The sequence below is a fragment of the Sorghum bicolor genome, chromosome 1, assembly GCF_000003195.3.
Source record: "Sorghum bicolor cultivar BTx623 chromosome 1, Sorghum_bicolor_NCBIv3, whole genome shotgun sequence".
In the NCBI taxonomy this organism is placed as follows: Eukaryota; Viridiplantae; Streptophyta; class Magnoliopsida; order Poales; family Poaceae; genus Sorghum; species Sorghum bicolor.
Genome location: NC_012870.2, coordinates 74,053,639 through 74,069,714, shown reverse-complemented (window position 1 = coordinate 74,069,714; position 16,076 = coordinate 74,053,639). Strand labels below are relative to the sequence as shown.

Sequence of the window (16,076 nt, the reverse complement as noted above, 5' to 3'; positions counted from 1 at the left end):
TCGTTACATGCATGGCCTGATAGACTTTGCAGCACAAAAATAAAATAAAATAAAATAAAATAAAATAAAATAAAAAACTCGAAGATATTTGAACAATAATAGGTAGCAGCCTAGCACTGTCAAGCTTTAATATATATAACATGCTGCTGGTCTATACAAGAGATATATATAGTTCGCATGCCAGCTGCTGAGACCAAAGTTTCATGTGGACTTGTATCTGATTCTTTAGAAAAATATCTCCAGTCCAGGTCTCAATCAAATAATGCTATCTGCATCGGTCGACAGGCCGAGGCGAGACGATATCCATCTCCTATACTACAACTAAAAAGACTAAAAGATAGACATTTGTTTGGTGCAACTTTTGTTTCGTTCTGTCTGCCTCGCGCCTTGCAACCATGTCGCTCTGTTAGGAAACCTCTGCGATCATTGCGATCCCCTCCCCCTGCTCTCTCGTGCCTTCCCCTCCGTTCCCATCCTGCCCAATGCGGCAGCAAGAGTTCTGCTCGCTCACGTCCCTCCCGCATCGTCCAAGCCCCGCACAATCTCCTCCGATTACTAAAAAGAAATCCAGATTCTCGAGCGCTTCCGATCTCCATCGGCCTCGGGTCCTCCAAGGTCACGCCCTCACCACCCGCTGGCCTCTCTCCTCCAAGGTCGCGCTCGCCGCCGGCCAGCCTCGCTCCTTGCGCGTCCCCGTTCTTCGCCCTCCCTATTGCACTCGCGCCATCGCCCTCGCCGTCGCACTCCGCAGCCATCCTCTCCAAGAGACCAAGACCCCAGTGACCGAGTCAATCTCATTGTTCGTGTCTCCACAGCAAGGGGAACTCACAGATGCACACGCCGAGACCGCGACCTCCCGCTATACCGACGCACTGGCCAGCCGTTCTGCTTCCCCGTGCCGCCCGCACTTGGTCCGCGGTTGAGGCGTGCGGCTGGGGCAGGTGGGCAGAGCGAAGGATTAGGGTGGCGGCGGCGGCACCAGCGCTCCCTTCCCGCACCGCACGAGAAGAAGAGGCCACCCTCTAGATCTCCGCTCGAACCCAGCTAGGCCGCCGACGGCGACCGGGCGGCAAAATCCGACACACCGTACAACAAGGGCGTCTCCAAGTCTTCACTGAAGGCCACTTGGATCTCGGCCTCACTTTTGAATAATTTCCTCATCTTGGAAGCATGAAGATAGCTGGCAGAAAGGAACAAAGACGTAATTTTATTCCCCCTTGAATCCTTTTGATATTCTCATCCTGTTTGGTTTTAGTAGAGTTTTTTTAATCTTTTTTTTGTTTCAGATGCAGTAGATAACTCCATTAAGCTGGTGTTGGTAACGAAGCTCCACAAACCAACATTCAGGTGGTCCACAAATCAACATTCAGGCCATCAAGGTATATATAATCAGTAAACCTGTCCTGGCATCTCCATTTTCTATGCAGCCAAAAAAAATATCAAAGTCTTTAGTCCCTAAAGATTTAACCGTTTGCTGCAGTAACCTTCTACAAACTGATTTCAATTGCATAGATACAAATGTGAGACACCAAGGTATAATCAGTAAAACCAGACCTGGCATCTCCATTTTCTATGTAGGCAAAAAAATCAAGCCTTAAGTAGACCCTGAAGATTTTAGAACCTTAGGTAATACCTGAATGTTATGAGTACTATCACTTCTGCTGATTTTATAAACATGGACATTGTCAGGCTTGCCAATTGCATCGTAGGTTCAGGATGTGGTGGTGGCAGCTTCTAAGTTCATGATCTTAGATGAATTTAAGTATTTCCTAGATAAATCAAATTTTCATGTGCTTCTGTGTATTGGATGTAGCTAAGCTTATGACATTTTCCATCAGTTTGTGTTTCAATAGTGGTGCCCTCACGAAGCAATTGGCTGCGCCATGACAGATTCATTACTCTCTGGGCAACGCAAGCTATGCGACAATGTTTCATCCTCGCTGGAGGAGCTACTTCCCTCATCTGGTCCTCACCCAATGCCTTTCGTAATAGTGCTAAAGCAAGAAACCATCTTTCTATTGGTTCGTATAATTATCTAACCCTGACATTTGTATCTTCCAAATATAATGAAATGCCTGATTAGTCTTAGTAATACTAATGATTAGCTACAGTTAGTCAAGCAAATCAGTCTATTTAATTCTGATTTTTCTCAAAATACTGATGTAGGTTTTGTGATGGGCACCAGAAAGACTCTTCTCAGGGTATGTCCATGGTTCTTGCTACTCCCAGATAAGGTTTTAAATCTGTCTTAGAGAACGAAAAGAAAAGAAAAGAAAAGAAAGATAGGGGTAGCAGAAAATTGTATTGTACCTCCATATTTCATTGATAGGTGAGGATAGCGATAAAAAAATATTTATTTAATGTAACTTTAAATTCAAGGTTGAAAATCAGGAAAATATTATTGTTGATTACACTGACTTGCATTTCATTATAGAACAACAATAATAGAAACATTGAGTGTCATATCCAGTATTTCAGTTAGCACTGTATTTTCCTTTTAGTGAAACAGCACATGATAGTGCTATTTTCATTGACTAAGGTAGGATTTTTTTCTTAATTCTGCCATGTACATCCAAACCCATCCAATACCAACATTGCACTTTCTTTATTAGGATCAAGTGTCTACTATCAACATTCAATATTTTATTTAAGATTATTTAATGGAGGTATCGGCTCAATATTGAGGAGACAGAATGGATCATGTCAGCAACAGCACATTGACATGTTTTTTAGTGTAAGAGCAGAGTGGTACCAAGATGTTTTCCATTTACTGTTGTCTTTCTGCAGGCTGCAAGGATGGCTGGTTGGCTCCATTATCTTTGTGAAAAGAGGTTTCCAAAAACAAGACAGGTTGGATTTGATCTTGTTCTTGGTTCAAATGGCAAGCAGTTCCGAACCTGCAGTATTGAGGTTGTTCGATTTGTAAAGTTACTTGATGAGGCTAAATCTTGGAGCACATTAGAATTACTATAGTTGCTCACTGAAAATGATAAATTGGACTATTTTAGAACCTTATCTTTATCCTTCAGGTGACTATGATATTATTTTTTTGTTCAGGCAAAATTGTGTTAGTGTTTGTAATTTATGTTAGTGCTTCTTTTAGTAAATTAGCACATGTGAAGTAAGACGGGATAGTGCTTGTGTTAGTGCTGTAGTGATTAGCTTGTTTATTTAACAATGCATCTCACTAGCTTGGTTGTGGTTGACATGATCATCCACCGTAGGACTACCTATATTTGATTTGCAGCTTGTGTTTGGTTTTAGCTGTTGTTTTTATTTGCTCCCTTTTACTGTCAACATTTGACCTAATTAGAGAGGCCTACTACCACCAGTGAAACTATAACAGAGATATTTTTGATGAAATATATTGTTTTGTAGTTTTAGTGGTCAGGTCTGGGTTACGTGACCCCAAGGGCAACTAAGTTTTAGTGGTGGTGCTCGTGTGATTACTTGTGGGTTTGAGATTGTCATCTTTGTATTTAAGCGTCATGGTGTTGAATGCTTCTTATTGCCTATATAATGTGTAAAGATTAAGACGAATTTTCTTGTCTGACTGAACTGAAATGATATATTTCCTGGATCCTTCAATCAGCGAAGTCTAAATTTTCTGTAGGAATAAAAATACACCGGTAATATTATTCAAATAGACTAGGAAAGTTTTTTTTCAGTATCTAAGGAACAATATGCAAAGGTGATTCATCTAAGCTAATGGCTTGGTGGATTTTGTGCCCGTGTAAGTGTAGACTTCGACTATTCATGCTCTGATGGAATTGAAGATGGTGATGACAGCATTTGGAGCATCGTTGGTGGGAAGGTAAACAAGATGCTGTCATAACTCATACGTGATGGCAAAATTCTATCTTTCAGCTTTTTTGAGAGAGAGAGAGAGAGGATAATTTCAGTAAAATATGGCACTTGAGTCGGAAAAATAATTAGTAGCAAACAACTACTTGTATCATATATCATGGATTAAATCAAAATGATCAAGGCTACCCTAATTATGGAAATTTATGGACCCTGGTTGTTATTGGATATTTTTTTGGTGCGCTCACTTCATTTGTCTTAAATTTTCTTAGAAGCATTTGGCATATCACCAAAGACATAGAGTTATCGATATCGAACTGTTGGTAGAAGAATCAATTTTGTTTTTGGTTACATCGTTGCAGAATTGCAAAGTTGTACATAAGACTTGCTGTTATGCTAGGTTCAACTTGCTGTTTGGTAATTATGGCAAAAACATTACAATTTTGACTCTCATAATTGGAAATGGGAATTTTGACTCTCATGATAGGTACGTGGAATCTGAGAGCCTATGATGTCACACTCTCTATGTTGATTGCATTAATTCACAAACTTTCCCGTTTGGATTAAATACTGCTTTAATATTGATATTTAATTTCATAAAATTGTTATCATATCATGCAATCCGTATGTTTTTAGTACAAAAGTTTAGATATCCCGTAGCAACGCACGGGCATGCTAGCTAGTATACAGTTACATGCATGGTCCTCTCGCTGTCGCCAAATTCTCATTTCCGCTCACGTTCTGGACGCTTCCTACGTATGGTTGCTGCTTCGGTTACCTACACATATCTGTCCGTACGTATACATCCACATCCAGACAGAGAAACGATCCACAGCCGCGCCCGGCCCATTATAGGTCGCTATATACTTGAAAGTTTCAAGTATATAGGCTGGCACGCATAAGGCATGTATAGCTGTGGCTGGCTGGCTGTACGTAACGGTCTATGGACCAGGGTTGTGGGCGTGCATGCATTGCATACAAGCACAAAGACCAGACACACCATATAGGATGGATCGTATCGGATGGACAACTTGGGATCGGCATGAGTGCTTGGGGACAAAAAAAAAATCTCGCTGGTTTAAAAAACTATGACTAAAAATATTATTTTTTTAAATTTATTATAAGAAAAAAATACTATTAAATAATAAAAAAATAAAGTTTTTATAACACAAGCGAACAGTCCGGCATGCAGCCGTTCTGGTGCAGCAGTAGTGTCATGCATGCCGCGACCGACGCTAACGGCTTCTCCATGTGCGCGATTTTATTCGGTGTGTGTGTGAGATGCGGGGCAGTGCAGCTGCTGCTGGCACCGCGCATCTTGTCGCATCCATTGGAAAAAATCTCCGAACCGGAGACATGAGATACGGATATACTATGTACATACGTATACATACACCTAGGTAGCTAGCCAGGCAGCTACCTCTGGCCGGTACGCGCCGCCGCCGTCGTTTACCGAGACAGGGATCGCAGGTACGTACGTACGTACTCGTACGACCTTGTCTACATGATGCTCCACCAGATTTGTATCGCCACTCGCGACACAGGGGGGCGGGGTGTACGTACGTACTCACGCGCGCGCGATTGCTGGAGTCTGTGACTGTGTGAGGTGTAGTATCAGATACGCACGGGCGTATATAATGGCTTGTCGTGTACGGTGGAGTCATGCGTGTAGCACACCGCACCAGCATATGGGTCCCGGGGACAGCGGGGAGTGATCGCTCAGGCTGGAGGGTTGCATTGTATGGCGTGGCGCTGATCTGGACATGCAAAACACACGCTGGGAATACTAGTTTTGGTCCTCAGCTCGGGCCTTGTTTAGTTTAAAAAAATATTACAAAATGGTCACCGTAGCACATTGATTTGTATTTGACAAATATTGTTCAATCACAAAGTAACTAAGCTCAAAAGATTCGTCTCGCAAATTACTGGTAAACTATATAATTAGTTTTTGTTTTTATCTATATTTAATGCTTCATGCATGTGCCGCAAGATTTGATATGATACGGAATTAAAAAAAAATTGTTTTTTTTTGAAATTAAACAAGGCCTCGGTGTATGTTTATGTTTGGGTGTGAATCTTTTTTGGAACCTGAACTGATTTACTAGATTCGAATTCACATCCCCTCCATTCAGACGCTCGTATGATTTTTTTTTTTTAACTTGACGTTCGTATGAATTATTAGTATAGTAAGTACAGTTTAGTTGAACGTTCTGAAAAATACAGCAGGCGATGAAAACAAGCGAACGGGACGTTTCCGAGTTTGAACAGTGGCTTGTGGGTTCAGCTCAGCCGGCGCTCCGTTCTTCTCCCTTTTGATCGACAGAGGCCGCGAGGAGCTCAGATCGACAGAGGCCTGCCTAAGCCCAAGACGAAGGGAGCAGCTAGCAGGGCCTTGGTGGCTCCGGCCCCTCCGAATTCTCAGCGCGTCCTAGTCCTAGTCCTGGACCGTGGCGGCCACAACTTATGAAACCCATTTGTCTTATAAGGCTTGCTCAAACAAAAAAAATATTTTACAACAAATATGATAATTATATATAATCATGGACAGTATATATTTGTACTACTACAACTTTTTTCACACCTATAAAAGTTACGTTTGCATCCTCTCAATTATTTTGGATTGCTCCGCATTGTTTTGAGGGACACATATTTATGCTATTGTAATATTTTTGTTTCTTCAACGCCTAGGATTGTATAAATATTATTTATTTTGTTATAACTTATTTTATCACTATAATTTAATGATGATTTGTTTATTTTATTATTTATATGCTCCCTTCTCTGTATAGAATTTAGATGCCGTTTTGGACAAGGTTTAGGTCAAAAATTAAGAATATAAATCATTAATGACTTTTAAACTGTTGAGTTTGCAAATGTGAAAAATATATTGAATAGATTTGACTTGAAAAACACTTTCATAAAAGTACACATATATAATTATTTTCTAAATATTTCTATAAAAATAAGAGGTTAAAGTTATGTTTTAAAGACCACGTCGATATCCTAAACGACATTTAAATTCTATACAGAAAGAGTACAAAAAGATAACTAAGATAAAATGGTCAAATATGATATATAAAAGTCAAATATGTGCGGACAAAGGAATAGAAAATCTGGAACGGTGCATAGAAAATTGCTCCCGCGCCCGTCCGTACTCGCACGCACCGAACCACGCACGACGACAAAGGAATCAGGTGTACGGACACCCACATCCTGCCTGCATCTGCTGCCAGCTCAGGCCACCGGCGGCGGCAGCCGGCAGGGCGAGACGGCGACAGGGCAACCACTTACTACCACCAGATGACGAGAGCCCCCGCACCCGCACCTTTTTGACAAAAAAAAATAATTCTCGCCCAATTGCTGCCGCTCGCCTTGGCCGACGCCGAGTAGTATCATCGTCAGCGCAAAGGGACATGCGTGTGCATCGTCGTCGCCACTGCTTATGAAAAGCATGCAGACAGCAGACAGAACGTCGACGCGAAATATGGCGCTCCAGCGAAGATCCAACAAATGTGCATCGACGGCAACGACTGACACCTCCTCCTCTTGCTATAGGAGCGTACTAGATACACGCATAGGACGTATCGATCTGTCAACCGGGCAACGGAGAAACACAGGGCCGGGCGGGCCTTTCTCCAAGAAGCAGGGAGCCATCAGCCATGTCGTCCGAGACCTAGCTAGAGCCGCTAGCCGGGGGCGGCTGGGCGATACTACTTTTGACAAGGTCGCGAAAGGTATCCGGAAATGTATGGTAATTTAGGCATTGTTTAGTTTAAAAAATTTTGTAAAATTTTTTAGATTCCCGTTACATCAAATCTTTAGACACATGCATGAAATATTAAATATAGATAAAAATAAAAACTAATTGCACAGTTTGGTCGAAATTGACGAGACGAATCTTTTGAACCTAATTAGTCTATGATTGGATAATATTTGTTTAAAAAAAAACAAAAAAGCTACAGTGTCGATTTTACAAAATATTTTGGAACTAAACAAGGATCATACGGTTGGGTTGATTCGACGATTTTACCACCACATGCGTGCCATTTTAGTGTTTCACTATGTTGACTAGGCTCGCGAGCTCGCGATCTCTAGCGTGCAGCCGGACCGCTGGCCGTGGCCGGCCGGCCGGCCCACTGTTGCTGCGTTAAATGTCAAGCGTCGGATTGGAGCTCTTGACTTCAACAATCAAACGCAGCCGCGCCGGACGGTTCTCTGACGAGGCTCTGCTTCGGCGTCCGTAGCTGCCCTTTTTGGCTTCACGTGCCTTTTGGTAGCTGAATCTCAGCTCGTCAGGTTGTGGCCCTGATGATGATGAGTTCCTAATTCCTGTACTCTGACGAATAACAATAACAAACAGATTAAGCGGCCCGCCAATGGTGAACTCTGGTCGTGCTCGCCGTACCACGCAAGTTCCTCCACGCGTCCCTGGCCGTGACTCTGACTTACGAATCAAGCCGTTCTCATTTTCCCCACGAGCGGAAAATGGACAGCAGCAACTGAAAAACCGAAGCAAGATCCAGCACTCACTGACTAGTACACAGCGACCGAAACACACAGACCAACATCCACGTCACCATTGGACTACTGCTACTGCTACTGCTAGCCACCATGACATTGACATCACCAGGCTCGAGCTTCTGGCGGTCCGCCAAAACCCGCGCCAAAAACTGGACCGTGGCCACGCATAGAATTTCTCCCAGTTTCCCACATGCCGTCCCACTAATCGGACCGGTTCACCATCACAAAACTACCAGAATATTCACACATACACGCCACAAAAACGGCTCTCGCGTCCTATTTAAAACCCAGGAAGCTAGCCAGCGCAACCATGCAAAACACACCTCCTCCAACTCCATTCCCCAACAAGCAAGTTTCACAGGACGCCGTGTTGAACTTCATTCGTTCCAACCGTCATCAGCTCCCCGACAATGGCTTCCACGGTGACGCTGGAGAAGACGACCACCATCCTGAGTGATGACGCAGGTGCTGTCGGATCGCCCAAGACCACCATGAGGTCTCGTCTCCTGATGAAGAAGGGGGCAGCAGGTGGCGCCAAGGCCAAGGGGAGGTGCTGCGGGCACAGGTGCGAGCTCGTCAGCTACGACAAGCTGCCGGAGTTCCTCAAGCACAACGAGTTCATCGTCCACCACTACCGCAGCGAGTGGCCCATCAAGGAGGCGCTGCTCAGCGCCTTCTCCATCCACAACGAGACCATCAACGTCTGGACGTAAGTGTGGCTTTGCTTGCCGTTGCCGGCATGCATCAATGTCGTTAATTAGTTGGCTCGTATGTCTGGTGTTTAATTAATAATTCATCGGATTCTCCTGCGCAGGCATTTGATCGGCTTCTTCGTCTTCCTCGCGTTCGCCGTGTGCGCCGCCACGGTGGTCCCGGCGGAGTACGAGTCGCCTCACATGGCGACGACAGGCCTGGGCAACATCACCGGCAACGCAGTGGTGCTGAGGAGCTACTACAGCGCCGACGGAGCGATCTTGGCAAGTACAATGAAGGCGTTCCGCAACGTGTCCGTCGTCGAAACCGAGACCGCCACCGCCGCCGCCGTTCTGTCAGCGGCGGGCGGCCGGGTGGCGCGGTGGCCGTTCTACGCGTACCTGTGCGGCGCCATGTTCTGCCTGCTGATGAGCAGCGCGTGCCACCTGCTGGCGTGCCACTCGGAGCACGCCAGCTACGTGTTCCTCCGCCTCGACTACGCGGGCATCACGGGGCTCATCGTCACCTCCTTCTACCCGCTCGTCTACTACACTTTCCTCTGCAACCCATTCTACCAGGCGGTCTACCTCGGCTTCATCACCGTCTCCGGCGCCGCCGCCGTGGCAGTCTCCCTGCTGCCCGTCTTCGAGAGGCCCGAGCTGCGGTGGGCGCGGGCGGCACTGTTCGCGTGCATGGGCATGTCGGGCCTGGTGCCCATCCTGCACAAGTTGCTCGTCTTCGGGGACCGCCCGGAGGCCCTGCTCACCACGGGGTACGAGATGGCCATGGGCGCCTTCTACCTGGCCGGCGTCGTGGTGTACGCCACCAGGGTCCCCGAGCGCTGGATGCCGGGGCGGTTCGACCTCGCGGGACACAGCCACCAGCTCTTCCACGTGCTCGTCATCGCCGGCGCCTACGCGCACTACCTCGCCGGACTCGTCTACCTCGGCTGGAGGGACATGGAAGGGTGCTGACTGCTGATCAGGCCTAAGGGCCTGACGGCGACAAGCCAAGCTGTAGAAATTTGACCGCCTTTACTCTCTGTTGACCCCTTTTTTTCATTGGTGTGTGTTGGATAGTATTTCTTGGTTTTATCTCTCTCTCTCTCTCTCTTTTGTAGCACAAGTGAACATACATGTAACAATTCAAAAGAAGGCCTGTAATAACCAGATCAATTGGAGATGAATAAACGCGAAATTGCATAAATTATTATGTTACTATATAACTATATTAGTTGATATATTTCTTTGTAACGCGAGCATTTACGTTACGTGATTATCTTCTTCTAGTGTGCCAAGGAACTTGTGTCACTAGTAGTTGGATCTGGCTGGACCCACCTGTCAGTGACACGAGTCAGAATCGGTTCCTAAGAAAACACGCCTAACGGTGAAGCTCGAAGCTATTCTCTCCCCTGTGTTTGAATTATGATGCACAACCAACCATAAGCATATTCTGTAGTGTGCATAGACAGCGATGTTGCGCATCATTCATAGCGCGAGCGGTACCCAAGTGTCCCGTAGTCGATTCTGGCGTTAATTGAGCGTGCGTACAGAAGACAAAAAAGGGCTTTGTACTTGTTTGGCTGGCGGACTAATCTATGCTATGCCTCCGGACTCGGATGCTGGGAAAAAGTCAAAGCTTGGGCGGCTCGCGAGTCGCGACGCGGGGTGTGGTGCTGCGTGGCGTCGCGTCGGGCTGCGCCGGCTGGTAATCGCGAAGGGGATCCACACGACTCGACGGCCGCTCGACTTCGACCACACCACGTAGTGTACGTCAAAGGTTTGGGTCTCGGGCCGGACCATGAGTCAATTTTGAGGCACTGGAACTTTTACGATAATTCGAAAATGGGGAGTACCGGCCGTAGCAGCAGTTTCGTCGAAATCCGTTGTTGGAATCGGAAGAGCTATAGCGATGTAGACGTACTGCAGTTTCGTGGGTGATGTTTTGTTTCCGCTGGCCGTTTACTGTGTGTGCGGTAGCGAGTTTACAAAGTGCAAGCGTGCCGATCGGCACTGCTGACCGCGAACTGGGAACACGTTCAGCTTAGCTGACTGTAAATTGTACTTCCGTCGTATATAGTACTCCGTATTCCTGAAAGAAAAAACTTCCATCAATACAGCTACACGCAAGATAAACCATACGTGTAGGGTCAATACTGGTAACTGAGTTTCATAAAAAATAATGGCCTTGTTTAGTTCTTTTTTTGCAAAATAGATACGGTAACACTTTTGTTTATATTTCATAAATATTATTCAATTTTGGATGTAAAAAAATTATCTTATAAATTACAGATAAAATATATAATTAGTTATTTTTTATCTATATTTAATACTTCATACATATGCCACAAGATTCGATATAACGAGGAATATAAGAAATTTTGAATTTTTTTTTTGAAAACCCAGGCCTTATTTAGTTTATAAAAGTTTTTAAAATTCTCTATCACATTAAATATATACAGGTAAGCATATTATCACAAGAATATTTTGCAGCTTTATGTGCAGTCTGCAGCGCGGTCCACGTCTCTGTATCAATCAGGCTCGGCCCACCAGCCACGACGCCCACGGCCATTAGCAGGCTCGCAGCACCACTCAAGATTAAAAAACTTGAAACTTTTCAAAATTTTCTGTTAAAACAAATCTTATATTATATACATAAAATATTAAATATAAATAAAAAATAATTAATTATATAATTTATCTGTAAATTATGAGATAAATATTTTAAAAAATTTATTAAATTAAACATTAATTACTAAATATAAACGAAAGATTTTTAGAAAGAGCTGCATGCACAAATATAGAAAAAATTCACCCTCTTAATTTTCACGGTCCATCGATTTACCATTCTCATTTATAAAACCGTTTTTTACATACTCGTCGACTTTTAAAACCATTTGTTTTTCACCCTAGACAGTTTTGATGGTGGTTTTAATAACGTGACATCACGCTAGATAAAACTTCAGAGATGAAAATTATACTAGATATTTATTTTTTTTAAAATCAAATAAAACATAAAATAAACTATTGGATATATCATGAAAATAAACTATCGGATAAATTTTCAAAATAGTCATGTTAGATTGCGTTGTTGCATGCACCCTGCCACAGATATGCTTGCATACACCCTTTGTTTAATATATTTCATTAAGTTTTATAAAATATTGAATTTAATTAAGTTTTACCACAATGTTTATGGGGCCTAGTGCAGCAGAGAAATTTAGATACCATAATTCACTGTGTTAAAGCTTAAATTAAATATATTAAATAATGGGCGCACACATGCATTCGTGCAGCAGGGTGTATGCAGCCACACAGGTTAACAAAAACACTTTGACAATTTGTCCAAGACAGGGAACCAACAGCCAGTATGGTCCTAATATCATTCCGTGACGCTTCTATATAGCTCGGATGATAAACATCATCTGATTACAAGAGATTATGAGAGTTTGTACTAGAAAATAAGCACCAAAATTTAGTTCACAAGATTCAAATAATTTCGAACTAGACAACATAAGATAGAGAATGGTTTTAGAAAATAACTCGAACTAGTTTGACAATTCTCCAAGCTAAAACAAAACTTTTATGAGTGTTTTAAGAGTAAACCAAATTTATGTTTTTTCATGGTAAAATATTTGGATAAATCCTAAAATGTATTTGTTTTATTTTTAGGATTTATTCAAAAGAATATTTCTAGTCTAATTTACCTCCCTAAACTTTTAAGTAATTTGATTTACCTCCCTCTTATGTGGTGTCACATCACCAAAACCACATTCAAAACCGTCTTGGGTGCAAAAATAAACTATTTAAAAGTCGAGAAAGGTTAGAAATTTTGTTTTTACAAATAAAGAAGGTAAATCGGATGATCGTAAAAGCTAAATGAGGTTGAAAGGACTTTTTCTCTAAATATAACATGGACGTTCCAATTAGGAAAAGATTAACAAATACTTCGTCTGAACATTACAAACAAGACGTATAATTTGTTATGTGAATATTATACTACTAACAATAAGCTAACTACTTTTGTCCTAAACGCCTACTAAATACTAGTGCAGTAAAAGATTAATACGTACGATAAATTGAATGAAGATTGACTTTAACTTAAATAGATGACTATTATGTGTGCATGACTTGGCCCGGACCGATCCTAAATATATTTCTTTTTTCTTTAGCAAAATTGAACCTGTATATCGGTGTGGACTGTAATGTAGGCCCGGGAAGTTACCCGATTCGTGGACCTGATTGTTCCATAGGAGAGCACAAAATAAGCCCAGTAGCCCACCCCGAATACAGAAGCCGCTAATAGTTGAACCAGCTTCTTTCTCAAAAACCTGTAATTTAACAATCTCAAAAAAGAACCTGTAGTTTAACGCCACTGAAATGGAAGCACCAAGCTTTCAGCCCAAGAAGTACAGTACAGCACTGCACTGCACTCTTCGTTCAATGATTGGCCAGTGCGTTTCTTGGTTGATCCACGCTTGCTTTTCATCATCCCAGTAGTAGTTGGCAGTGCTCTTCTTGGCTGCATTGTGTTATCCTCTCCTGTTGAAGCAAGTGAATCGAGCAGCAAAGCGACAGCAGCAGAGCAGGCTCGCCACACGTCGCGGAGCCTCCCGCGTTAACTTGGGCATAACGAGACCCGGGGGATCGCAAGACAACAAGCGCATACGTCCGCCACAAAACCCACTGGATTCTGCGGTTGCGGACCGCGGGACCAGAAGAAGGTCTGGCCCGGCTTGTTGCAATCGCAACAACAACAACACACGCACACACGTTTTGGTTTGGTTGTTGCTTAGGCTCGCAATCTCCCTGAAGTTCTTCGTTATCCCGGCCGCGGGCGCGTTGTCCCCCAGCGCGGCGTCATTGTACACTTCCGGTAGAAGAAACTCCTTGCCTTTTCCCCTGTCGTGACCTCAGGCGGCCATGGCGTTTTGCTGCAATGGTCAGTCGCAGGGTTTTACAAGCAAAAAGCCCAGTGGCGGTGAGAGTGAGAGTGAGGCCTTGTTTAGTTCTCAAAAATTTTCAAGATTTCTCGTCACATCGAATCTTTGGTCATATGCATGGAGCATTAAATAAAGATAAAAATAAAAACTAATTACGTAGTTTACCTGAAATTTGTGAGATGAATCTTTTGAGTCTAGTTACTCCATGATTGGATAATGTTTGTCAAATAAAAACAAAAATGCTACAGTAGCAAAAAAAAAACTAAAATTTTGCCAACTAAACAAGGCCTGAGTGAGACCATGGGGCCGCACTTGGGGTTGCTTGGGCCCTAATCTTCGCCTGCAACGGGACAAGCGCGGCATCCCCGGTGACACGGCCATCTCAACCACGAGTTTCTGTGACCGAGACGTACGGACGCCGGCCGGCGAACGTTCAGCTCGCTCAGAGCAGAGACCGGCCCCCAGAATCTGCTGTGGACTACTCTAACCACTCTGCAGGCCGGCTTCCGCTGACGACGTGTGGCGTCCCGGGTACGAAGAACCCGACCGAACCGCCTCGTCGAGACCATGACGAAAGCAATCAGGCAACCACCGCTGGGAAACGTGCGCCGGGGAAGATCGTCGGAGGAGGAGATAGGATCGCCGGGGTTGGTCGCTTGTTGCATGCTCCGGATACGGATAGTGTAGTGTTGGGTGCGCGAACTGTGCCACGGTTGCACCGGTCACTGACCAAGGAGCCTGATGATGCGCGCCTCACAGCCACACACTCACAGGGATGCACCAGGTGGCATGTGCACAAGCCACAAGGATGAAGGATGCAACGTGGCTTGCTTTGCTGGCTACATTGGGTGGACCGGAATACTCTGTAGCGCACAAGTGAGACTTATTATAATCCAATCCATAATCTTGGACATTTGAATCATCTTCAGGTTATTTTATTTATGCAGATACACTGATTTTGTAACTTTGGACTTGATGTATTTTGACTATCATGTGATTTTGTATGTGACAGATACACTGATTTTACATGTGACGTGATTTGCATGTGTACATGATTAGTGTGTGTACATGATTAGCGTGTGTATGTGATTAGCGTGACAGGTGAGCAGGTACTTATTGTGAGTGGATAACAACGTATGCATGTTACATATTATTGTTTACAGCGTACTATCATTTATATTTTTTGGTGGCGTGTTAACGTGTAATATGTTGTATGATATGAGCAATCATTGTTTCTAATGTGTGTGAATCACAACTAGATTGTCAGTATTTGCACACTCCATATCACTAGCAATTACTACATAATATCAAGTTTTTGGAAAATCTCCACAGAAAAGGAAGGAAGGCCATGAGGCTTCTGTCTCCGAGGTCACCGTGATTAGGGGGGTGCGGCAAGTTTTTTTCCTATGTCAATTAAGTAATTAATTAATTTTAAATTTTAAGGGCTGCTCTTTTTTGAAATATATAAACTGAGAGCATGTGAAACTAGTCTTTTTTTTTTTTGCTGTTTAGCTGGACTTCAAGGTGCTCTGACTCCTTCACATCCACAATTCAAGTCATTATTCATAGAGCTCTTTTCCTGTTCCGGTCTCAAATCAAGTGAACCCGTTTTTTCAACTTCACCTACTTTAGTTTCTTGTAACATTTTAGCAAGGAGCTAAAAAAGTTCAGAACCTGAAATAGAGCTAATGTTTCACCGGTCCCACTTTTTTTTAATTTCTCCCTCTGTCCACGAAATAATGCAATTCTATGCACTGGAAACTAGATTAGTGATTGACTGAAATTACCTGCATACCCTCACTTTATTCCTCTTGTAGATGCTTGTAGGCGCACTACTGGTACACGAGATCGAGGTTATCAAATTACAGGTGAGAGCAAGTGCAATAATGGTATTATAGCGAAGCTAGTCAATATTTTTGATGATGTCAAGAAGAAATAAGAGAAGAACTTTGTTCTCATGTAGGTAATAAGTTGGACATGAAAGCATAGACATTGGTGGTCCCAAATAGAAGTGTATGTGAGAAAGCAAAATAAAAATATAAGCACATGGTACCTTTTTAAACAAATAGAAGAAAACAACTATTTGTATAATTTAGCTTTTATAGTTTGATTTATA

General features: G+C 43.4%; 2 protein-coding genes across 5 annotated transcripts; both read left to right on the top strand.

Moving 5' to 3' along the window:
* On the top strand, nt 347-4,283 carry LOC8054242. Of its 4 annotated transcripts, XR_002452564.1 has the most exons (6): nt 347-1,201; nt 1,287-1,379; nt 1,481-1,533; nt 1,839-2,021; nt 2,167-2,201; nt 2,788-4,283. XR_002452564.1 is itself a non-coding variant. In XM_021460045.1 (5 exons), exons 1-5 carry the CDS (start codon nt 1,171-1,173, stop codon nt 2,971-2,973), a joined length of 522 nt encoding a protein of 173 aa, XP_021315720.1. In that variant the 5' UTR covers nt 355-1,170; the 3' UTR covers nt 2,974-4,283. The 4 variants fall into 4 exon arrangements, 2 of the variants coding, with proteins under 2 accessions (XP_021315720.1, XP_021315717.1); XM_021460045.1 differs by lacking the exon at nt 1,481-1,533 and having other exon boundaries at nt 355-1,201; nt 1,293-1,379; XR_002452556.1 differs by lacking the exon at nt 1,481-1,533 and having other exon boundaries at nt 356-1,201; nt 1,891-2,021.
* On the top strand, nt 8,616-10,213 carry LOC8054241 (heptahelical transmembrane protein 4). The gene is made up of 2 exons (XM_002468282.2): nt 8,616-9,034; nt 9,140-10,213. Exons 1-2 carry the CDS (start codon nt 8,736-8,738, stop codon nt 9,990-9,992), a joined length of 1,152 nt encoding a protein of 383 aa, XP_002468327.1. The 5' UTR covers nt 8,616-8,735; the 3' UTR covers nt 9,993-10,213.

Coding starts and splice junctions, on each gene's coding strand:
- LOC8054242 (XM_021460042.1), top strand. CDS start 1,171: ATGAAGATAGCTGGCAGAAAGGAACAAAGAC. Junction 1,380..1,838: donor TCAACATTCAGGCCATCAAG/GTATATATAATC, acceptor ATTTTCCATCAG/TTTGTGTTTCAATAGTGGTG. Junction 2,202..2,787: donor CCAGAAAGACTCTTCTCAGG/GTATGTCCATGG, acceptor GTCTTTCTGCAG/GCTGCAAGGATGGCTGGTTG.
- LOC8054241 (XM_002468282.2), top strand. CDS start 8,736: ATGGCTTCCACGGTGACGCTGGAGAAGACGACCACCATCCTGAGTGAT. Junction 9,035..9,139: donor GAGACCATCAACGTCTGGAC/GTAAGTGTGGCT, acceptor TCTCCTGCGCAG/GCATTTGATCGGCTTCTTCG.